Source organism: Xiphophorus maculatus, chromosome 7, assembly GCF_002775205.1.
Source record: "Xiphophorus maculatus strain JP 163 A chromosome 7, X_maculatus-5.0-male, whole genome shotgun sequence".
In the NCBI taxonomy this organism is placed as follows: Eukaryota; Metazoa; Chordata; class Actinopteri; order Cyprinodontiformes; family Poeciliidae; genus Xiphophorus; species Xiphophorus maculatus.
The window spans coordinates 23,606,136-23,630,248 of record NC_036449.1 but is presented as its reverse complement, the minus strand read 5'-3'; the positions used below and the strand labels follow the sequence as shown (position 1 = coordinate 23,630,248).

Below are 24,113 nucleotides of genomic sequence, written 5' to 3'. Positions count from 1 at the left end.
GAACCCGAAGTAAAGGGAGTTCTGCTGTTGTGCAGGTGAACTCTGCCGCCCCCCTTGTGAAAATGGAGGTCGTTGCTTGGCCAATGAGAAAGGAGACTGGAGGTGCTACTGCTGGCCCGACTTTTCTGGGGAGCGCTGCGAGGTGAACCACTGCACAGACTACTGCTTGAATGGAGGCACCTGCATGGGTTCACCACTGGGTAAGTCTGTTAAAATATGTGCAGTGGGCCATGATTTCTATTCAAATATTCCCGTTCATCTCTGCAGGGTTGCAGATTTTGCAACTTAATTCATATTTATCTGTTCATACTATGTGCTAGGTACTTATGGAAACATGCACAGTATTTCTGAATGCTTTGTATGGTTTTACAGTGGTTTCAGTGAAATGAAACAAAACTTTATTTTGAACATGATAGTAGTATAAAATCATGCACAACAACAAGGAATGCAAAAGACATATTTTTGTACAACAGTAATCTTAACATGCTCGAAAAGGAGTAGGAAGAAGTAAGAAACTGTATTACAATTAAAGAAGGATATAAACTGTCGTAGTGCCAGAATATCTCATTAATAACACTATTTTCTTACAGTGTTATTAATGAAAATGTTATCATTCCATATCTTTACATATCAAAAAAGCATTTTTTGAGGGTTCAAACATAAAGAAAGCTGACTTTATGAAATATATATGAAAAGTAGTGAAGAATAACTTATGACCAGCTCTGCTTTAATGTAAAGCTACATGTATGTAGATGTTTTTGCTGGGAACTTTAACTGAGCTCCAACTAGTTCTTTACTTCAGCAGTGGAGTCTTGTGTTGTGAGAATTGAGGATAACTGATGGTTTTATTCTTTTTTTTTTAAATTGTATATACAGTATGTTGTATGTCACATCACCTCATCATTGACAGGTTTTTTTATTTTCTTATATTTGTGGATTTTATGTCAACAATTCCATTAGTAATATATTTATTGAGATGCAATCTGCTCTACCTATAGAAAGGTGTCATTCACAAAAGATAAATATGCAATACGTATTTGGGGTTTAACATTATCAACCCAGTTTTTCATACAAACTTAATAATAGCAGTCACACAAATGTGTCTTCTGAGGAACCGCCGTCTTCTGAATCCAAATTTGCGCTTTTTTTGCCAGCCAGGTGAGCAATTTTGTTTTCAGGTTCGCAGTTGCAACAGTCTAAGCGATCAACTTTCTATCCAGTAAAGGTCTATTTTATAGTATTCTGAAAGATGAAAAATAACATGTCTGTCCAACAATTTAATGAAAAGCAGAAGGAAATCTTTTGTTGTCAAAATGCATCATGATGTAAAGTTAAATGAAAGAATCTAACTTTGCTTTACAAACTTGTATATTTTTCCTGTTGCATTCTTCAGAAAAATTAAAAATCTTAATTTGTTAAAAAAAGAAACATACAAACATGATAGAAGGGCTTTAGTTCACAAGATGTGGATTATGTTTCCACATTTATGTTCTTTCAGTGAACAGCGCTATTAAGATTGCTAGAATTCATTAAATGGAGGTATGTAATGGCTGAATGACAACCAGCAAATGTAATTTGAAGCCTTGGCATTTGTTTGAACATAAATGAGTAATTTATGTAATAGCCTTTACAGCATTTTATTTTAATGTTCTGAATATGTTTAGTAAAGAGTTTATTTTTCTTTTAATCCTTACAAAAAATAAAGTAAGCAAATGTTTTTGAGATTTTATTAATCTTCCCTTTTTGAAGAATGTGTTGACTTAGAAAAGATAACCTTAGAAGAGCTGGATTAATGCCTTCATCTCTTTGAGCAACACTGAATTTGACTATCAAAATGGCATACCATTCATCACCTTTCATCTCACATTATCGTGCACGGCTTTCTTTCACCTTTAAATGAAAATGCTGCATTCCTAGTTAAAATGGATTTCTGATCATGAAAAGACAGCTGTGAGGAAAATAAATATTGCAACACCGGTCCTTTAAATGTTTAGTGATTTTTGTCTGCACTGAGCTGAGGCTGAGAAATATTAACTGGAAAGAGTGACCAAACATGAAAAGAGGAAGAGAGATTAAAGTAAAATAGATATCCCTAAATCTCCAGCTTTAGTGATTAAAATGGACCAGAAGTGAGCTTGGCATCAATTAGAGGCTGGAATATCTACAGATTTATCTATAAACACACAAGGTGACATTGAATTTTAACTCCCATGTCTTTGATTTATTTTGTGTATAAGCATAGAAATTTTAGCTTTGGCAGCAAGGATGCTTTAAGTTTTCTCTTTTTCTTTCTTTCTTTTTTGTTTATTTTACAGCATCAATGGGGCAAGCAAGGTATTTATGCTTTGAGAAGTTTTCAAAGAGGAAAAGATGCATACATTAAATTGAAATCAAAGCAGAGGTTATAGCCAACTAAATTAATCTTGCAGCTTTTATTCTCGTTTCTTTTTTTGAAACTCAGTACAAAAAGTTTGTTTCAGTTTTTAATAGCAACAGATTACCATCTACCTTTGTAACTCTCTTGTTAGCGTGGTTTGCCTCTGGGTCTTTTTACGCCACAGAAATTTTTGTGGCTTCTGATTTTTGGATGCGTATCACCATCTCACCTATTAGGTATCTGCATATGGTATGCAGAGCTACCATATGCCCTGTCTAGATTCAAGTTCAACACAGACTGAAGCAGTGCTTCAATCTGAGATAGTAGAATATCGTTTTTATTTATTTTTGCAGTGCTGCTTGGGAATGTGTTCAGGTAACTGGATTTGACATGAGAGCAGTCTGTTGCCTGCAGTCCTTATAGTCTCGAGAACTGTGACAATGATCCAAAGTGAAAGGCTTTTTACTTGTATATCATTTCCTATTCAATGCCTCCTTTTCCACCCATTATTCCCAGGGTAGTGTAAAGGAAAGGCAAATGCTGCTTGGGGATGTGTTCAGGTAACTGGATTTGACATGAGGCCAAGTAAAATCAATTGAATCTGGGATAGTAGAATATTGTTTTTATTTATTTTTGCAGAAATTTGCAGAACTGAGTTTATCCCCCCCCTTTTTATTGGATAAAATATAGATTACAAGAAAAATGGAACATCAATTTTATACATTGTAATTGATAGAAGGTGTTGTCGTTCGTTTATTCCATTGCAATTTACTTTGACTCTATTTATAGGAAAACTAGTGTATTTCTATAAACTGGATCATTTGGTATAAATTATAAATACACTGACTTGAATTACCTGAGCTGAATTTACTTGTAGATGCTGATGAAGAAAACCAGAACCATAATCTGGATGTAAGGGGTGTAGTACAAGGGCTCTCAGTCCTATCTCCGTGTGTCCATATCTCAAAGGTCTTAGCTGGGTAATGTTTGATTGAAGCCTGCTCCTGGAAGAACTGGTTGCTTTTTTGCCTTTGCTGCAAAGATATCACTCTGCGGGGCTGATCCGCACCCCAGGGAGTCTGGCCAAGAAGAGAGAAAATTAGGGTCTCTGGAGGTTCTGTTTGTGGGTCTTTGGGGGATCAGCCACATGTGCAGGAAGTGACTAAGAGCAAATTCTGCGCTTGCAAAGCCAAAATCTATTTCACCAGAATAAATTAACAAGTTCACGTATGGAGCTGCAGCAGATGTGACTATTTGCAACAAATTCATCATCTTATACTGATATCTGGCTTGCCTTATTCGTTCTCATTTTTGCTTTTTTTAGTAAGAAAAAAAAAAAGCCCTGCAGGCTTTATATTCTTTATCTGTAGTCTGAGGCAACCTACCAAAGAACAACACATTGCTGTGAAAAAGTAATTGCTCCCTTGTAGTTTCTTCTTCTTTTGTTTTTATTTTTTTGTTACAAGTAAATATTTCAGTTTTTTAAGCAAATTTTAGCATCAGTCAAAGATACCCTGAGCAAACATAAAACACATTTTAGATGATTATTTAATCTATTAAGAGTGGTAAACACTATCCAAACTCTTCCGATTCCTATCTTAAAAATTAATTGTCCCCTAAATCTAATAACTGTTTCAGCCACCTTAGGGGGTAACAACTGCCAGCTAGTGTTTACGATATCTGGCAATGAATAGTTTACATCTATGTGGATGAATTTTGATCCACTTCTCTTTGCTGGATAAGGATGACCTGCTATTTTAAGTTCATACTACAGCATCTCAGTCAGATTGAAATCTGGACTTTCACTCCCAAAAATAGTACTCCAGCTCATGTTTTTGTTTTTGGCTAACATCAGCAGTAGTTTTCACACCTTAGAAACCTTATCAGGGATACCATTTTTACACAGTATCTTTTCGTTGTATGATGAACAATGACTTTAAATGATGCATGTGATGTCTTAGATATTGTTGTGGGTTCTCTTGTGACCTCCTGGATAAATCGTAATAGCACTTGGAGTAAATTTGTTTGGCTGAAATATCCTGGAATGTGTCTTCATTGCTAATGATCCTTCTGGTTCACACAAAAGCCTTAGAAATGGCATTGTATTGGAGTGCTGTGGTGGTGCAGGGGTTAAACACAACCCACATAAGGAGACCTTAATCCTCGACTTGGTCTTTGCCGCATGTCTTCTCCCTTCTCTCATTAACCACTTTCCTGTCAGTTCACTATCAAATAAAGGCCACCAGAACCAATAAAACTTAAAAAAAATTGCATTGTTACACATTTTACAGACAAATGGGATTTGTCAGGAGGGGGTTATTGCATAATATGTTTTGAGCTATTTTATCCTACTTTAGTTTGTCAGAAGGGTTCTGTTTAAGAGATTTCTTGATTCCACAGACCAAGCTTAATATTAAGTCAGGGTGTATTGGATGTTTTAACTAAGCTGTCCAAAAAATGTGCTAAATGACACTAAACCCATTATTTTACAAGTGGATAATTACGTTTTCATTTGGGTCCAACTTGGTTTGAGTTAGTTTTTCTGGTCTGCCTTCTGGTAACTCAGAAGGAGGAAACAGTGCAATCAATCAATCAACCACACCATCCTAAACACCAACACTGTTTAGAATGATGTGCTGCTGGCCTTAACTCGGGATATTGTGGGTCAGTGGACAGAGTACTTTAAGATCATCGCAAACTTGCCTTCCAGTGAGAAAGTGTGGGCTAGGGACTTTGAGTCAGCCTCTCCAATCTCTGGTGCTGAGGTCACCATGGTCCTGCGTGGCAAGACCCAGTGGGTGGATGAGACGTGCCTCGGGTTCCTTGAGGCTCTGGATGTTGTTTAATTGTGTTGGTTGACACAACTTTGCAGTATACAGGGTGTATATGGTGTATAGGTACAGGGTGTAGAAATGTGTATATACATATATATAGTATATCAGATAAGTTTCTCCCATATATTAAATCATTGTTCAAATAGGTTCATATATTCATTTGTGTACATGCCTCTATATAAGTGCCTTTCTATTTAGTAATGTAAGAAGGCTGCATGTTAGCTCTACATGCAGTCTTTCTTACTTTTCAACTTTCACAAAGCCTGCTCCTCCATTCAACAATGGACAATCATCAGCAGGTAGTACTTGATAACTTCTCGCATTGTGGACTACCACGTTGTTATGGATACAAGCCTTCATTTATGTCATGCTACACCAGTATGTAACTTCACAATCCACATTTATTTAGCTAGAATAATGGCTTTTGAAATGTTTGAGACAGAGCCATTTATCTTGTAGCCACTTCTTTACTTCCTGGACAATATTCTGAATAGAAAAATTATTCTAATATCAAGATGGAAATAGAACACCCCAAAAATTTTACTCAAGTAAAAGTAGCACTACTTCAACATATTTTTGCTCAAGTAAAAGTAAAAAGAAACCACATAAGAAATTTTATTTTGTAAAGAGACTACATAAGTGCTGAGCAACTCTTAATAACATTTTACTTAATAATTACAAATGATGTTATGAGACAGACAAAAATACAGCTATGTGATGTTTTAAAGACTAAAATGGAAAAAATGCAAATAAATAGCATACTAATGAAATAACAAATTCAAGTAGACAAAACACTTTTCCATGTATATTTTTTTCAATCAACTTTTGAAACGAATTATTAGAGCAGGTAATGTAGATATGTTAGAACAATGTAAGGTATTTCTAATGACAATGCATAGTTTTTGCTTTATCTTTTTATTTTACAAATGGCACAAAATGCTCAGTAGGTAGAAAACATTAGAACAACAAAGCTAGTGTACAAACTTTAACTCACTTTAACATAAACTGTTGGTGTGTCTGTGTCTCGTTCAATTTTAGTTAAAGCAAACAGGTTTTATTTATTCATTGAAGTTACTCAGTGGATATCTTAGGGAACTCAGCAATGGGAGAAGCGATACTACTTTGTTAAATCTAATTCTAAACTATTCTCTTGCAGTTCTGGCTGTACGTTTGCAGTCATTGTCCTGCTGGAAAATAAACCTCACTCTACATCTTTTTGTCAAAGATTGTCCTGTATTTAGCTCCATTCTTCTTATCATTACCTGGATTTTTCTTCCCTCTGGGAAAAATCCTCTCAACAGCATGATGCTGCCACAAACGTGTATCACCATGGAGATGATGTGATGTGTTAGTTTTTCTCCAAGAATGGATTTTTTCTTGGAAGACAAAGGGCTTTTTTTTGGTCTCATTTGTTTTGAGCCCTCATACTCTAGACTTAATTTAAACAGAACTTCTCATAGCTTCTTTCTGTGACTCTTCCATAAAGCCCAGATTTGTAATGTAAGACTAAGTGTCCTCTCTTAGCTGTGGATAGCTGCAGCTAGTCCAGAGTTGCAATGGACTTCTTAACTTCTTCTATGAATAATGCTCCCATTGCCTGGTCTGTCAGTTGGTGAGTTTCCCATTGTGTCATTATTCCTATTTTCTAATGATGAATGGAATAGAGCTCTGTGAGATGTTCAAAGCTTTATATGTTATTCTGTAACCTAGCCCTGTTTAAATCTTCTCCACAGTGTTTTCCCTGACCTGCCTGGTATGTTCCTTAGTCTTTATGATAGCTACTAATCTTCACAAATGTTCTCTATCAAACTCTGATTCTTTCACGGATAAATTCAATTTTTCCAAGACTAAACTACAAATGTGGACTTCATTTAATAGTTACTCAACATATTCAATTATTTCTGTTTTCAGCCAACCAGGGGATTCACCATAATGATCAAGATTGGATATTTTAAAATGCTGAATATTTAATCTAACATAACATATTTAACTGTATCATTGGCACCTTTATTACATATGTTAATGTAACTCCTGCTGCTCATTATAAAAAATTCTTACTCCTCTATTGAGTCATTTTCAGATACACATTGCTTTACTCTAATTGGCTCATACCTGAATATCCACTAAGGCATACCCGTCAGTCATTTAGATAATCATACATATAAATTAATGACCCAGATACAAAATTATCTGAGTTTTAGGTGAAACTTTTTAGGATTACCAAAATGTAGTCAAAATGATCTGGGCTCTGAATGTGGAATCTAAAAATCATCTGGAGACATGATTAGGAGGCCTCCAGAATCACCTCCCTGTTGGAAATATGCCAGCCATATCTGACAAGGAATAAATCTGTGGCCAGAATGTGAAGTCATTTTAGCAATTATATGCATGCTGTTTCTGGCTGAATTAAAAATTGGATCGGTCTGGACGACGTGTCAAACAGCATACGTCCTCTTGATACCATAGCTGCCAATCAGTGGATGCCTCGAGATTCACATAAATATTAACCAGAACAGACCACAAGGCAGTTCCTTGAATAACTTTTACATGACTTCTTTGCTTTCAATTTTGCCCCAGACTTGAATGTTATGAAAATAAACTCCCATGCAAAATATTTTAGTTAGAGATGGCACAGTTGTTATTAACACAATTGGCTCCATAAAAACAGATGTGTAGTTTCTTTGCAAAAGTTCCATGGTAAAGCCTCTTCCATGCTTCATCCAAAGCATTGAAATTCCCTCTCATTGATGTAATTGCACGACTACGTAAATATTGTGTTATCTAGTTTGTAGAGAGGCTTTTTCCTCCCTTTCTCAACCCCCAAACTATTTTGCACAGAGCTCTGGGTGATTTGTTGTGTGATTGATGAGAAGTTTGTGGGCATGTTATATGCAGAAATGTGCTCACCTAGCAGTGTTGATATTTTGCTGCAACTAGTCTACTTCCACTGTCCGATTTTTGAATTCGCCGACAACAAGAATACTTTTGAGGTGTGTTTATCATACACAGTGAGGAGTTGCGTATATTTGTTAGGTATTCCTAGGTATTTGATTCTTCACAAAATACCTAGGAAAATTGTCAAATGATTAAAAACTCTTGGATGGAAATTGCAAAGTCGTAGTCCATGGAGGAGGTTTAACTCTAGAGAAGCCTCATAGATCCAAATCTCTGTTTGAAGAATTTATTGACTAGACAACTATGATTTATGCACTGCAGAAATTTGACTTTTATGAAAGAATGTTAAGTCACTAATAACAGAAAGCCATAAGAAGTCCATTTGCAGTTTTCCACAAACCACACAGAGAACTCAACAAACATGTGAGAAAAAAACCCACTCTATATCAGAGCTGTACTTTTTTTAGTACATGAATAATGTTATGAGTGAAATGGTAACGCTGCACATCACATGAAACAAGTCACTGGAAGCATCATGGTGTCAGAGTGCTTTTCTTCAGCAGGGACAATCAAACAGATTACAGATGGGAAAATGAAGTTTCCAATTGTAATTTGGTTTGTGGAAGAAAAAATACATTGTGTGTCATATAAAATCTCAATTAAAACACAAAACAGATGTTTATGGTAGGTGTGAAATAATTAAAGGGGTATGATTTTGCAAGCCCATTTAGAAAAAGGGAAATTGAGGACTATAACAACCCAAATCATAACTGTGTGTACAATTGGCGTTGATCTGTACAACTTTGACTGTGTTTTTTCACAGGGAAGCCTACATGCCGTTGTCCTATTGGATACTCCGGGCCTTTCTGTGAGAAGCGGATTTGTGACAATTATTGTCTTAATGGGGGAACATGTGACGTCACTCAGGGAAATCAGCCTGTGTGTCGCTGTATGGCAGAGTACACCGGGGATCGCTGTCTTTACCGTGAGTTCTTCATTTCAACTCGTGGATTGTTCTGGAAACCTGTGGTTTACATAACTGACATTCCCTTGTAATCACACAAAGCATTAATCTGTATTCAGCTACCCGGGATGAAACTCAGAGAAAAAAAATATAGTTTTAGCACACATTTAGTGTTAAACAAAAGCAATTGCCCAAAGAGTTATCTTTCCACAGACACTACATTTGCTTCAATTTGCAGATAAACAGAATTAGAGTTCTTCCATCTCACATCCTTTGGGTATTTCATTTCCACAGTGATGGATTTTCTTTAGCAGTGCATTGACATAATGGAATGGGGAAAACAATTCCAGTTGCACATCATTAGTATTTTCTCACTGCTGCTTGCCCAAGGGGAGATATGTTTCCATCTGTGGCTAAGATGTCATTTGATGTGGATAATTAAGTCCCATTAAAGCCCTGTACAATTCTTATCTAACCAGCTTATACACTAACCTTTCCTTCTGTGCTTCTCAATATGAAACAGACATCTGCCATCACTACTGTGTGAACTCAAAGGCCTGTACGTTATCCAGCAGCGGCTATGTGGAATGTGTGTGTCCCGCCAGGTATGAAGGGAACAAGTGTGAGGTGGACAAGTGTCTTCGATGCCATGGGGCTCCCTGCCTTATTAACGAGGAAACCTTAGACGTGGTTTGCAAGTGAGTGTTTGGTACTCCAGTCCATTATTTCTGTTGCTGAAATCTTTGGGGTTTACATTTTTTGTTCGTTCATGGGGAAACAGAGCATATTCTCAATTCATATCACAGTCACTGCCTCCACAGACTGTAAGCTCTCTGAATTGATTTGATTAAATTAAAAAAAGAACAACTTCAAGTCTACACACCCTGTTGCAGAATGTTAGCTGCTAATAATCTCAATGAAATAGAAGCCAGGTTAGCAACTTGCCATTTTTTCCCCATTTTTTCACAATAACAAAATAGAACAAAAACAAAATGTCAAGCTAAAATGCTGCAACAGACTTAAAGCTTACAAAATAACATCAAAAGAAGCAAGTTAATTAAATCAAACCTCACACCAACCTCCCTTTCCAATTTATTTACCCTTTCACTGTATAATTCACTCTATAACTTTAATTTTCACAATAAATGGTTGCCAAATTTGATAGAATTCATGTTATTGATATTTTATCACATGAGTAATTTTCTCTAAAGGGAGAATCGACGATAGCTCTGAGAACCTTCTACTCAGCTTTGGTCTTCTAGTATTTCCCATGAAAGGGCTATTACTCTTTTTGCCAATAGTATGCCAAAGTCAATAAATATTTGTTGATTTCTCTTCCAACAGTTATGCATTTGTTTGACAAAAATCACCCAGAACTCCTTCCCTCCTCCCATCTTGTTAAAATATAGTTTTTTGCTTGTAACTTGAGTCAATTATTTCTCCATCCTCCAGCTGCACAAATGGTAGAATTGCACCAAGCTGTCAGCTGTGTGATGGATATTGCTACAATGGAGGTACCTGTCACCTGGACCCCGACACCAGCCTTCCATTCTGTCAGTAAGTTACAGCCTAATGGGTGAAAGAGGTGTGAGGGAAGAGAGCTGAATGTTTTCTACGCAGACTTGGTTTTACTGAAATACTGGCTAAAAAAAGAGTGGCTTTTAGAACAGAAGGAAAAATTATCACGGGATATCTTTCTCTTTGCCTCAAGAACTCAACAAAATAACTGTCTCCTTTTGGATTAGGAAAAAAAAGTCTTTAAATTGAGAGAAGATTTGATGTCACTGTTTGAGGCGCCAATGAACAGCAGGGGGCTGAGTGCCAGTACACCACCCTGTGCAGCGTGACACCTCTCTGTGGCTTAAGGGTTTAGGCAGATAAAAATGATTTGAAACTGTTTCAAAGCCTGCCATTCTGAACATCTCATGCTGTTCCTCTCTGCCGTTTAAAGCTCATGTCAGACCTCGGCGACTGTCTTCAGCAGCTGGCTTTAGAAGGTTTTTTTCCTTCAACAAAAACAGAAAAAGTTCTATATCTTTGCTTCAGTATCCCAAGAAACTCAAAAACTTGTACCAGACAAAAGCTAAAGTGCCACGCATGAAGGAGTCAAGACTACTCAGAGTGCTGTTTAAAATGAACACTTCTTCTGCGATAATCGCATTCATTGCATGTTAAAAATCTGTCCAAGGAGGAAATTGGAAATTCATTTTCAAAAGCCATCTGTCTAGTTTTCTTTTTTTTTTTTTAAATGCTCATTGTCCACTGTAGTTAAATTGAAATTTGCGGTCACCTCTCTCTAAATTCCAGGGGATAGAATCAATCTCTATGCAAATTACTCCATCTTATTCGATGAGGTTAACAGATCCTGATAATGCGGTTTATTATTTGCTCCAAAGACTTGAAATTATGTGAGATGATGGATATGATGGTGTCAAGAAATCATAAAGTTTGACCTTAATCCTCCGAGTAAATGTGTGTTTCATCAAACTCCCCAAATGCAAAAACCCTGCTGTGTAACGCTGACTCAATTGTGATGATAATCAATGCATTAAACGCATAAAAAAGAAAAAACAGCCCTGCAAAAATACAAGTTATGAAACATTGAAAATAATCTATTTCTTAGTGCAAGAAAGCCTCAATTGGCTAGTAATGTTGTCTAGTTAGACAAAAACCTTTAATAATTTAAGCTTATATTGAACTTTCTTTACATTCTCTTGCATAATATTATAGTTGCCTAAGTACAGATCATTTTTGTCTAGATGCTGTAATTCTAATTCTATAAGATAGTAGTAACCACTTTGCTTTTTTCAGTAAGGACCTTTTTTAATACTTTTCTAGGACAGAGCTTTATATTTTGTCTAAAAAAATTATTACCCAGGAAGAAAGGCAAAGTCATGTCATTGATAATCTTTCCCTTTCAAATCTAACAATTATTATATTAGTTTCCTAATAATTGAAACCATTAGGCATGTGCCCGCAATAGAAGGGTTTTGTTTTGTAGTTCTAGATGAACAACATTTTTTCTTTCTATAATTTTTACAGCAGAGAATGAAAGGGTAGTGTGGTACCTTGAGTTAGTTCTCTTCAAGTTCAACCTGAACTAGGAGAAATGAGATTCGGTGCTCGAACAATAAAAAGATGTCGGACTGCTGGAGACTTTTAAAATTTTAGCAGATTGGAAATCATAATATTTTAAACCTTTGGAAACCTTGGTACTGAAAATTGGCAAAACAGACTTCCAAATAGCGTGTCTTTAGAGGAGACTCTTCTTTTTTTTTACAAAAGCAGATTTATGTTTTCACATGATTTATTTTCCTAATTTACTCTCTGAAAACGCAACACTGTATTACTCCGTCTGACAACTGAAGGTGCTTAAAGGATTTAGTGAGTCAATCTCCATTCGTCAAGCAGCCAAGTGTTCAACAACATACATTCTCTGGGCCCTTTCATCACTCCCAACACAATGTTTTGCAGCTGCACTTCAGGGTTCAAGAACCAACGTTGTGATGAGCTGGCCAACCCCTGCGATTACTTCTGTCAGAATGAGGGGATGTGCACATTAACAGCTCTTAACAAACCTCGCTGCAAGTAGGTCCCTCTCACCTCTCCAGCTTTGTTCAGAGCCCACTCACCTCCTTTGTATACACTCACCCTCCTCCACTCCATTTAGCATCATTTCAGACGCTACAGTTTGCAAATCTGGTACCTTCTTCTAGCAAACTGTCAAGTAATAAGTGCTAGATATATACATAAAATGCAAATATTATTTTCTTTGGTAATAAAGTTTAGGAACATTGAATACTTCCCTTACCATGTTAGGAGAAATGTAATTTTTTTGTATTTATTTATGTATTTTGTTTTTCACTTAAAAATCCTTTAGGTCAACAATTTTTAGATGAAAGTACCAAAATGAAATAAAATCTGGATTTGTTTGAGGAAAAAAATCTGCGCAAAGAAATAAATATTAAAGACAGAAAAATCCTCATAAAGAACACCACAGATAACTGTGGTCTTTGAAATCAAAGTGGCATTTATTTGCACAATATTGTAGACTGTTACCATAAGATGCTGAGTGTTTTTCTGGATTAGCTGCTCTTCTATTATTGCAGCATTCTAACACCAAAACTTTGTTTTAGCAGATAAAATGTTGAAGTTTTAATATAAGATGTTACAGTGCATTTTACGGTTGTGGTTGCTGATATTATAAAGCAAATAGTTACAGGATTCCTACATATTTAAAATGTCCAGATAACCTATATTTCCAAACTAAAACTTCCAGAGCCTCAGAATGTTTTCAGCCATTTTTGACGTATATACAAAAGTCAATCATCAATTTCTCACGGATGGATGGATGGGTTAATGGATGGATGGAAGGAAAGAAGGAACATTGAGACAATTAGACGTGGAATAAGATCTGGAAATATTCTTTTTGATTTGACCAGGGAAATGTATAAATTAAATTATTCTAATCTTCACTGCAGCCCTGTTTATACTCCAGACCCACTCTTTCAGTAGGATTTTATGATTATATTGAGCCACCGGTAGACACAGAGTAAGCGAATGTACTGTACTCTGGGCACTCATGATATTTGTTACATCTTGAACAGTTATTAACTAATACAGCACTTATTACATTGTCAGTTGCTGCATGACTCAGCATCTTTGTTGGCCCCTTTACTGCCACCCATTTTCCCATCTCATGCAGTCGTCACTGTGCACAAGTGAACCCCGGGAGAAATAAAACATGGTGCCGTATATGTGTAATGTGAGCATCAGTGTGTGTATTTACATCCTGTTCATGATTAGCAGCTAAACATGTCAGGTAATGGCCTGAATCATACATAATTTCCCATACCACACCGTGTAATTGATGTAATTTTCTTAAAAATAGCGTAGATTTTTTTAGGAAGTTTGTTTTCTTGGAATATACTTTGGAAAGGAGATCAAACTCCACCTTGCCTCCAACCTCCTATTAAAATTCCTGCCGCACTGACATTTCGTCCTACAAAGGCGGGATTCATTTCCCGCGTCTATGGGGCTGCATTTTTAGTTTTGATAGCCTGATGTTCTGAGTCTGATACTGCATGTAATTTAGAATAATTTCATCACCCTGCCGCGCCCACCTGATCACTCATGCTTTACGGGCCCATCTGCGACTACTGTGAAATTAAACATCACCTTTTCTAACAAGGGTCATACATCACACCCATTGGATTCCATTGGAACACAAATGAGATGAGATTTGTGTCATTTTTTTATGTATATCTTTTTATTAACTGAATAACCAACTCTAGTAAATTAACGCACACTGTTTGTGGACACTATATGGATGTACATAGTGCTTATTCTATCTCCAGGTGGTGTGTTGTTTTTGTTGGATCAAAGCACCTCACTGCAAGACTGAATCATAATGTGTTGCACATGTGAACCACTGTCACATCATACTGTAGTGAATTTGCTAAGGTGTTTCCTGAGCACTTTATCGACTTATAAAGAAAGCTAAAATATCTTTTATTCACATTCTGCTTTAACTTCCTTCAGATGTTCTGCCAATTGGGCTGGGACACAATGTGAAAGGCCTGCCCCTAAAAGCAGCAGATCAGACAACACAAGTGGAGGTAAGAAGTGGAGAAATCAACTGTTAATGATAACAAAAATAAGGATAAGAACCCCATTTGAAATATGCATGTATGTTTTATTAAATCTCATTTTTTACATTTCAAACTCTGAGACGTGATCATGCAGTCCTGTTGGACATGAAGGTCATAATAAGTTAAGGTATTAATTGGTTTATTTGAATTGTACTTTTTCCAGGGTGGGATGATTAAATAACAAACAATATGAATTAGATTTTTCTTAGACATACACTGCCTGGCCAAAAAAAAAAGTCGCCACCAAAAAATGGTCACACTCTCTAATATTTTGTTGGACCGCCTTTAGCTTTGATTACAGCCCGCATTCGCTGTGGCATTGTTTCAATAAGCTTCTGCAGTGTCACAAGATTTATTTCCATCCAGTGTTGCTTTAATTTTTCACCAAGATCTTGTATTGATGATGGGAGAGTCTGACCACTGCGCAAAGCCTTCTCCAGCACATCCCAAAGATTCTCAATGGGTATAAGGTCTGGACTCTGTGGTGGCCAATCCATGTGTGAAAAAGATGTCTCATGCTCCCTGAACCACTCTTTCACAATGTGAGCCCGATGAATCCTGGCATTGTCATCTTGGAATACGCCCGTTCCATTTGGGAAGACAAAATCCACTGATGGAATAACCTGGTCATTCAGTATATTCAGGTAGTCAGCTGACCTCATTCTTTGGGCACACAATGTTGCTGAACCTAGACCTGACCAACTGCAGCAACCCCAGATCATAGCACTGCCCCCACAGGCTTGTACAGTAGGCACTAGGCATGATGGGTGCATCACTTCACCTGCCTCTCTTCTTACCCTGATGTGCCCATCACTCTCTGGAACAGGGTAAATCTAGACTCATCAGACCACATGACCCTCTTCCATTCCTCCAGAGTCCAATCTTTATGCTCCCTAGCAAACTGAAGCCTTTTTTTCTGGTTAGCCTTACTGATTAGAGGTTTTCTTACGGCTACACAGCTGTTCAATCCCAACCCCTTGAGTTCCCTTCGCATTGTGCGCGTGGAAATGCTTTTGCGTTCACATTTAAACATACTCCTGAGTTCTGCTGTTGTTTTTCTTCGATTTGATTTGACCAAACGTTTAAGTAATCGCCGATCATGATCATTCAGGATTTTTTTCCGACCACATTTCTTCCTGGAAGATGATGGTTCCCCACCATCCTTCCAGTTTTTAATGATGCGTTGGACAGTTCTTAACCCAATTCTAGTAGTTTCTGCAATCTCCTTAGATGTTTTCTCTGCTTGATGCATGCCAATGATTTGACCCTTCTTAAACAGACTAACTTCTTTTCCACGACCACAGGATGTGTCTTTTGCCATGGTTGTTTAAGAAATGAGGAGTTACTCATTGCATCAGCTGGGGTTAAATAACTTGTTGCCAGCTGAAAGATAATCGCCTATGTAGTACTTATCCAATAGGAGGCTTGTACCTATTTGCTTAGCTAAATCCAGGTGGCGACTTGGAAACAGGCAGTGTATATGCCTGTTTGATTAAATATCCACAATTTTTGTTGCCAAACCTCAGGCATAATTCTGCTGGCTATTTGACCAATGGATTTAAAAGAAATGGAAGAGCTCATTTAAAAATGTTGGTTTCAGCTTGCTACATGTTCATTTGGGATCATAGTCCCCGATGTGTTGAAATGGGTTTAGGAATGGTTAATTACAACAGCTTCTGGAAATCCCCCTAAACTCAATCCGAGTGAAAATGTCTTGCCTATGCTTAAAGGAAGAGTGTGCCAAGGGACCAAATAAATTAAATTAGCTTTATGATTTTTGATGAGGAAAGAAACCAATATCCAACCAGAATTATGCAAGAAGCTGGTTGATGCCTGCAGAAAAAAGTCTAGTTCTATGAGACATCCTAGGGGACTTCAAACTAAGTATTAGTTGTGGTGTATTCAAATATTTTAGCTAAAATGTAATGTTAAAGGAGACGCACAAAAAAACCTAACTTCACTTATTTCTTTTTTTAATCATTGCAGTTTATAGGTGTTTGGTTTAAATAAGTCAATAGAATATTATGCTTATGACGAGTTTCTGTCCACATCCGACTGGAGCTGTAGGTTGTGAAACAAGTTCAGTGTGTGTGGATTATCTCCATGTTTGCTGCTTTATCCGAACCTAAAACTCATGTCAGATTATTCATCAGAAATGTGTCTTTGTTGTAGCTATCATTAAGACAGGAAAGTAATACTCCAGTAAAAATAAATAGAATATTTATTAATATTGTACTAATGAACACAGTATGTTCAAACTTTGCAGGCATAACTCTCTATATCAGTATCACAAAATCAGGAAAAATCAATATGCAATAGCTGTCAATAAAAAAAATCAGTCTATAAAGTAAGTTTAAATAATAAAATATTGTTGATACTATGAATATCAGTTATAAAGATAGCTAATGAATAAAAAGAGATAAGAAGACACTTGCAAATGGCAACTATTGAAAACAATGTCTTACAATAAAGAACAAAACACTTTAGTGAGAAAATCAGATATACATATATTAATATACTTAATAGTATATTAAGTATGTTCCAACATACAATCATAGAATAAAAAACAATAAATTAGTAAAATTTTACATTTACTTATTGATAATATATACTGTATATATATATATATATATATATATATATATATATATATATATATATATATAATATCTACTTGGTCATTTATATCCTAATACAAGAAACAGTTAACACATTTTTCTGTTTGTCTGACTGTGAGCTACTTAGTACCTGGTTAGAGAGCATATTCAGATTTCTAATTATATTCATTATATTTCCTAGCTACAATAACTTAATTAAATATCAGCTAACTTCCGGTCAGAGAGGTTTACTTTTCTTTGAGATTAAGTAAACACTTCATAACAATATATGAAATCAAAAGTTGAAAACATGTCCCTGAGAGTGTTGTTTTGTGAAAATGTGTGTTACTATAGTGACTTTGGCTTTATGTTTCTGAAATCTAAGCTGTTAAGCTCCGGTAATAGCACAGCCAGCTTGAGTGACATTTTAGCTTGAAGAATAAAGGTACAACAGTCACCAGTTACCAGTTACCATTGTTTGGATCCAAAAGCCTTCATTGAGCATATTTACTTTGTTCAATTAAATAGGCCTGAATTTCACTGGTTTATCTTCTAATTCAGTGGTTCCCAAAGATTTTCTTCTGGGCCCCCCTATGGATTACAATAAAATCCCCCCCAAAAAAGAAAAAAAAAATCAACTGGGCACACACATCGTTCAACCAGACATAAACCACTGTTCTAATTGAAGAAGTAAACTTGAGCTACATTTTGTAATTATACTTGTTGGAAGTTTTATGAGCTTTTAATACACAGTTTAGCACCAGTTTAATATTGTTTCACTGTTTATCTACTGTGTATATTATCTGAACAGATGCTTGGTAAATAGAACAAAGCAATGCCTGCTGAAAATTAAAAAGAACAAAATCAAAGTTGGTCACTGTCTGAATTAATTTCAGGTCATTTTTTATTTCTAACACTTCCCTCCATCTCTCATCTGTTTCTTTTCCAGGAAGCATCGCCATCATTGTACCTCTGGTTTTGCTGGTTATCCTGATTGTGATGGTGGTGGCAGGTGTTTATATCTGCAGACGAAGGCAAAGGTATGCAGATAAAAGAAATAAAACAATAAAAATTGAAAGGGTGGTTTCTAAGCAGCAGGTGATGACACTATCAAACAATGTGCAGCTTTGAAGATGAATGAAAGTCTCAACTTTCTTACTGAAAACTTTGTTTGGCTATTTTGAATGTAACTACCTAGCCAAGTTAATATTCTCCAAGTGTTGTCTGGTGATGTTTTGTGTGGACGTGTGCAGCACTGGGAGGTGAGCTGACCTGGATGTTGTGGTTCATGTTAATGACTCTTTCTCTCTTTCTGACACACGCACACAAACACACACTCCTCAGGGGAAAACGTGTGCAGAGGCAGCCCATGACAAACGGAGGGATAAACGTGGAGATTGGCAACCCGTCATACAACATGTATGAGGTGGACCATGACAACCATGCTGATGCAGGCAGTCTGCTGCGACCCAACTTCACACTGGACCCTCACAAGGTGGATTTGATTAAATACTTTTTTATTAATTTTTTTAATACGTGTTTTTAGAACATATAATGGTCCTATTTTGGGTTTTTTTGTGTGTAAGGATTCACTCTTTTTGAACTTTTTCGGATGTTACTACATAATAACCACACACTTCAATGAACTTCCCTGGTATTTTATATAATAGTCCAAACAGTAGTAATTTTGAATTTTCTAAATTTTTTACAAATAAAACCTTAAAATGTGTCATGTATTTGTTTTCAGCCTGCCTGAGTCAAAAGTTTCTAGAAACGAGACGAGAATTGGAATAATCCAAGGTTTCTTTTTAGTGAAGTTGCCAATCTTACACAGAGTCACAGCTGTTGACTTCCCCAACTCTCAGCAGTAATGACTTTATGGGATTCTTTGTAAATAAAATTGATTCTATTAAAAATAAAATTTAGTGACATCCTCCTGAGCGTGATAATGGCATCCTCATTGGAGGCAACTTAATCTGTGTTTGGACTGATTTTATTCAGTTGTGCCCAAAAGTTTTAGCTTCTTCTAAATCTTGAAAGCTCATGTTGCATTCTGTCCTCACAAAATTATTTGAACAAGTGCTTCCTTTGATTACTATTCCCATTTATATCCTTAGCAGAGATTCCAGTTTCCTTGTGTAAATGACAAAACTGCATCATCCAGGATTACTTGTGGAGTACCACAGGGTTCAGTGCTTAGACTAATTCTTTCTATTATATACATAACTTACAAAACGCTAGGGACATTTAACTATGCGGGTGAAATTGCAGGAGAAACCTAAAATGAACTATAACCTTTACAGATGAGGTACTCGACTATTAGTGGTGAAGGTTGTTAGTTTCACCGGATTTTATTTAAGAGTTTTAAGATAAGAGAATAAATACAAATACACACTACACTATTCAGAACTGTCTTTGTGAAAAATGTTTATAAAATGATGAGACTAACAATTACGGGCTACTTTTTTGATCTTCGTAAAGCTCAGCAATCTCAGAAGATCATGTTCGGTTATATTTGGAGTCCGTTATTACAGTAACAAGAAAATGTTTGAGAGTACTAATTTACTAATAATAATTTGATTGCATAATTAAATTAGATATTTTTGTCAAACGCCTTTCAACAAAAATTCTTAGAAGCCGATTAATTGGGTTTATATAGATGCAGCTGCGAATCTCCCAGAAGCTCACTTGCAAAGACAGTCCGTCTGGTTGCATAAATGAGTATTTAATTTGATTGAGCAGCATATTAATACAGTATGGGATGTAAAGTTATTATTAGCAATCTGTTTTGAACATTTGCAGTATGTTTCTCCATATGTGTTTCTTACTCGTCTATCAGATTCTCAATAAATTCTGCACTGTTTAAAAACAAAAAAGAATATCTAGAATATTTATTTGCCATTTTAAGCAAAGTTTCTTGACCTATAACGCATGTTGACGTGTTCACTGCTTTCTCTCTGTCTTATTTTATTGAAGGAATATACAATATACTGTTATTGAGGTTTGGTATATTTTTTAAAACTTGTTTAAAGATGCCAAGAGGACTTTTCATTTTGTTGGTGATTTATTCTGTCCATAACGCTCAACCTCACTCCCACACTTAGTACATCAAATAAATCCTTACACCCTCATGTATGCTGGTTTACAGCTCATCTGCTAAAGCCTCAAGCCTAATGCTATTGCTTCTTGTGCTGCCAGCTTTGACATTTGCTATTGTGAGGACTGTCATGCTTTGTTATTAACTGAGATTTGCTGACTTGAACTCACGTCTTGAAGTTTTTCTGTTTGCTCAGATGTTTTTCAATTTGTTTTAAATCCAAAGGACTGATTATGATCATTGAATATTATGACACCAAAACAATGAGATTATAACCTTACTGTATGTAGCTGAAGTGATGAAAGAAGATGGTATCTGTTTTGTTGCAGGGGTGGTGTGTAAAATCCAGTGACCCTCACGCCTTGGGCATGAATTCTGTGCCCAAGGAGGTTATTCCTGGACAGGTGAATTTAACTATTTTTTTAATTCTAAAAATAATAAGCAAAGTAGTATACTGTATATGCAGTTCAACCAGATACTTGCATACCCTGTATAAACAGGCATCTTCTATATTTGCTATGTGGAGAAGAAAAAAATCCAAACACCCAGGGGAGTTTTGATTATCTAATCATTTTCCATCAGAAAATGATTAGATAATGATTAAATGTGTAACATATTCATATCATTTTTAAAAAGGCATCATTGCAAGCAAGTATTATACACAGTGCAGTGTTGTAAGTATACAAACTCCTACTTGCTTTCTGCAAAATCAAAAATTCAGCTCATCATTACCTTGAAGTTGATTATAGAACACCCACAGGCTCCCATCTTTGTTAATGGATATGTAATCTGTAAATGTTCTGCATGCTTTCTAAGGAAGAAAGTGACTATGTGCAAGAATTTTCTTTCTTCTCACCGAGTCGTCGGCATGCTTATTTCGCAAAACCTAATCATTCCTTAAATATGCATGACTCAAACTTCCACTAATTGTCTTTCCTAATTAAAAGAATCAGCACCTAACTCTACACTGATTTCTGCCAAAATGTAATGATTTATTTTAGAAAAAAATAATGAACATGAGCTATCAGATGTATTCCTGTCAGTTTGTTCAAGGTACAGTGGCCAGCTGTTTTTAGCAAACAAACTTTGATAAACATTCATTTTGTAATTCCCTCTGTACCAAGCAGGAGCTAAATAGGAAACACAAATGGGACCCAAATAAAGGCTGGAAGTGCTAAAAACTGAAATGACAAAAAATGAGAGTGGAAATTAGGCTTCCCAAAGGGGGGGACCAAATATGACTCCAAGGGGTGGCCTGGTCCTCGAGGGCCGGTGTCCTGCAACTCTTAGATGTCTTCCTGGTCCAACACATTTGAATCCAATAGCTGAATCACCTCCTAAGTGCTGTCAAGTTCTCCAGAGTCCTGCTAATGACCTCATTATTTGACTCGGTGTGTTGAAGTAGAGATACATCTAAAAGTTGCAAGAGACCGGCCCTCGAGGCCTGGAGTTGCCCAGCCCTGCTCCAGATGAATGTGTTTAGTGTTATGTTTAAGACTTATTTGTATTGTAAATAGAAAACTACTTACAATCTTTACCAGATTTAATGTGACGTGTTGCCTCCTCGGCTACTTACAACTGATTAACAAATACCAAAAAGTATTAATTGTTGCTACTTTAGGATTATCACTGTTGGAACTTGATTTTTGGAAATATCCTTACTGACTCCTTTTGTTTTCCCAATGCAGCCTATGAATTACTCCAACCCCGTGTATGCAAAGATCTATATCGACGGACAAAACTGTCGGAAGCCAGTCATCAGTATTGATGAAAGGAGAGAGCTACTCCCAAAGAAACTAGAGGGGACAATTCGTGAAACCGCCGCATAGCCTAACTTTACACTTTGTACTTCTTTTTTTTACCACAGTGTACAATATATAATATAAAGGAGGAAACAAGATTTTTCTATTTCCTACGAGGCTCTTGAGTTTTTCTCGTTTAGCATCAGCATAATATCCTTGTTGGTGTGTTCAGGAGTTTGATTTTACGACACATATGCAGTTTGCTTACTCATTTTTATTTTAAAGCTATACAGCACTATACTGTATACAGTAACGAAGTAAACCTTCTGATTTGCAAAACAAAACAACTTAACACCATAAGCCACTCTTGTGCACAGTTCAAATGTTCAGATTCAGTGCTACAATTTGTACCAATAGCTGACTCTAGTTTTAAAGGAATATTGACACGAGGTTTGTTTTTTGAAGGGGCAAAACCAGACGATTTGGCTACATATTTTCTAAGCAAATGTATGTATAGTTGCAAAGTGTTTCAAGTGTTTTGTTTCCTATGTGTGCTGGAAGGACCAGAAAGCTTCATAAGTGAGCTGAAGCTTTGTATTTTTTTAGCTGCTGTCTTTTTTTCTGCTCTGACCCAGCTGGATCTCCTCATGAAAGACCGTAACTCAGTCAGTCTTTCCTCACCAACGATGTAATTCCTCAGTCCTTCCGTCTTGTCCATCAACACCTATTCCAAACTCCGCTCACTCAATGGAAATACTTCACACGAGGCCCATGTTGAATGTTCGCTGTCAGATTCCTGTATTGTTCACTAAGAGGACAGATAATTAATACCATATTTTTCTAGGTCTCATATTTCAACAAATGGAATGATATGGAAGTGATTTACCACAGTCACACAGGTTGTTGGGAGTTATTATTAAACACGTTTCTGCTGGAGATGAACATGATAGATATAAGAAATTTTATAATTTTGTATTTGATTTGTATGTTGTTTGGCTGCTTGTATTTTGGAGAAATGTATTAAATGTAAGTAATTTTTATATAAAATGTAAATCAATATTGAATAAAGGGGGCTTATTTCCATTTTATTTCTCTTTATTTTGCCACAGTAGATACAAAGCAAGTGTTTTGAATCGCTTTTGTCACTTTATAAACACACAATTTAATGTATTTTGTTGGAATTTTATATGATGGACCATCACAAGATGAATGAAATAATACATAGTTACCAACACTTTTTTTCACATACTTAAAAATGTGGTGCACTTATTTATTTAGCCTCTCTTGGTGCTGTAGTTGCAAATTCTTCTGCTAAAAAAAAAATTTTTTTTGCTCAGCTTTCTAAAATATTGATGTTTCTACAGTAGTTTAAAAAAGAATTTCAACACTTGTTTTATTTTTCCATTTCATACTATACATAGGTTTTCTCATGACAGCCAAGTTCAAGTTTCATGGTGCTGCCATTCAAAGGATTGTTATTTTTATGGATCCACTGTTGTAGTGAAAAAGGCTTGTACAGAATAAAAAAGTCCATTAGCTGACATCACACAAGGAATGAAAATGGGTATCATATTCTCAAAACCATTGATTAACCAATCTAAATGACAGGTTATTTTTTCCTGAAGTAAGACATTTTCATTATTACTTTTCAAATTGAGCTTCTGGTCATCTTTTGGGTTAATTTCCCATATGTGAAACTTTATAGATATATTTCCAGGCTTATTAAAATAAATGTGAGCACACCTTTGAGAGAAGTTTCTGGTTCCAAACTTCCACCTCTACAGATTAATAATGTTGGGAATCAAAACTTATCATCACAAAGTGTCAGCAGTGTATGAAATATTTAAGAACAAGTAGCGAATCAGCACAATATGTCAGTGAAGTAATGAATATAAAATTACATTGAGCACCCAGAGGCATTATACACTTTCCGGTGGTGATGAGCCAGCCTTCTAT

The 24,113-nt window shown here is 36.1% G+C and overlaps 1 protein-coding gene across 2 annotated transcripts in view; it reads left to right on the top strand.

Annotated features, from left to right (window-relative positions):
- Positions 1-23,221, top strand: part of lrp1b (LDL receptor related protein 1B) — a 320,393-nt gene extending 297,172 nt beyond the window's left edge. Inside the window, exons 83-92 of one of the 2 annotated variants that reach the window (XM_023337135.1) lie at positions 36-200; positions 8,930-9,091; positions 9,594-9,768; positions 10,523-10,627; positions 12,545-12,658; positions 14,612-14,688; positions 18,268-18,358; positions 18,663-18,813; positions 20,745-20,819; positions 22,104-23,221. In XM_023337135.1, the coding sequence (XP_023192903.1) occupies positions 36-200; positions 8,930-9,091; positions 9,594-9,768; positions 10,523-10,627; positions 12,545-12,658; positions 14,612-14,688; positions 18,268-18,358; positions 18,663-18,813; positions 20,745-20,819; positions 22,104-22,244 (1,256 nt within the window). In that variant the 3' untranslated portion in view covers positions 22,245-23,221. The remainder of the gene's footprint in view (positions 1-35; positions 201-8,929; positions 9,092-9,593; positions 9,769-10,522; positions 10,628-12,544; positions 12,659-14,611; positions 14,689-18,267; positions 18,359-18,662; positions 18,814-20,744; positions 20,820-22,103) is intronic. The other variant, XM_023337136.1, reaches the window with a different exon arrangement.
- The last annotated feature ends 892 nt before the right edge of the window (positions 23,222-24,113 follow it).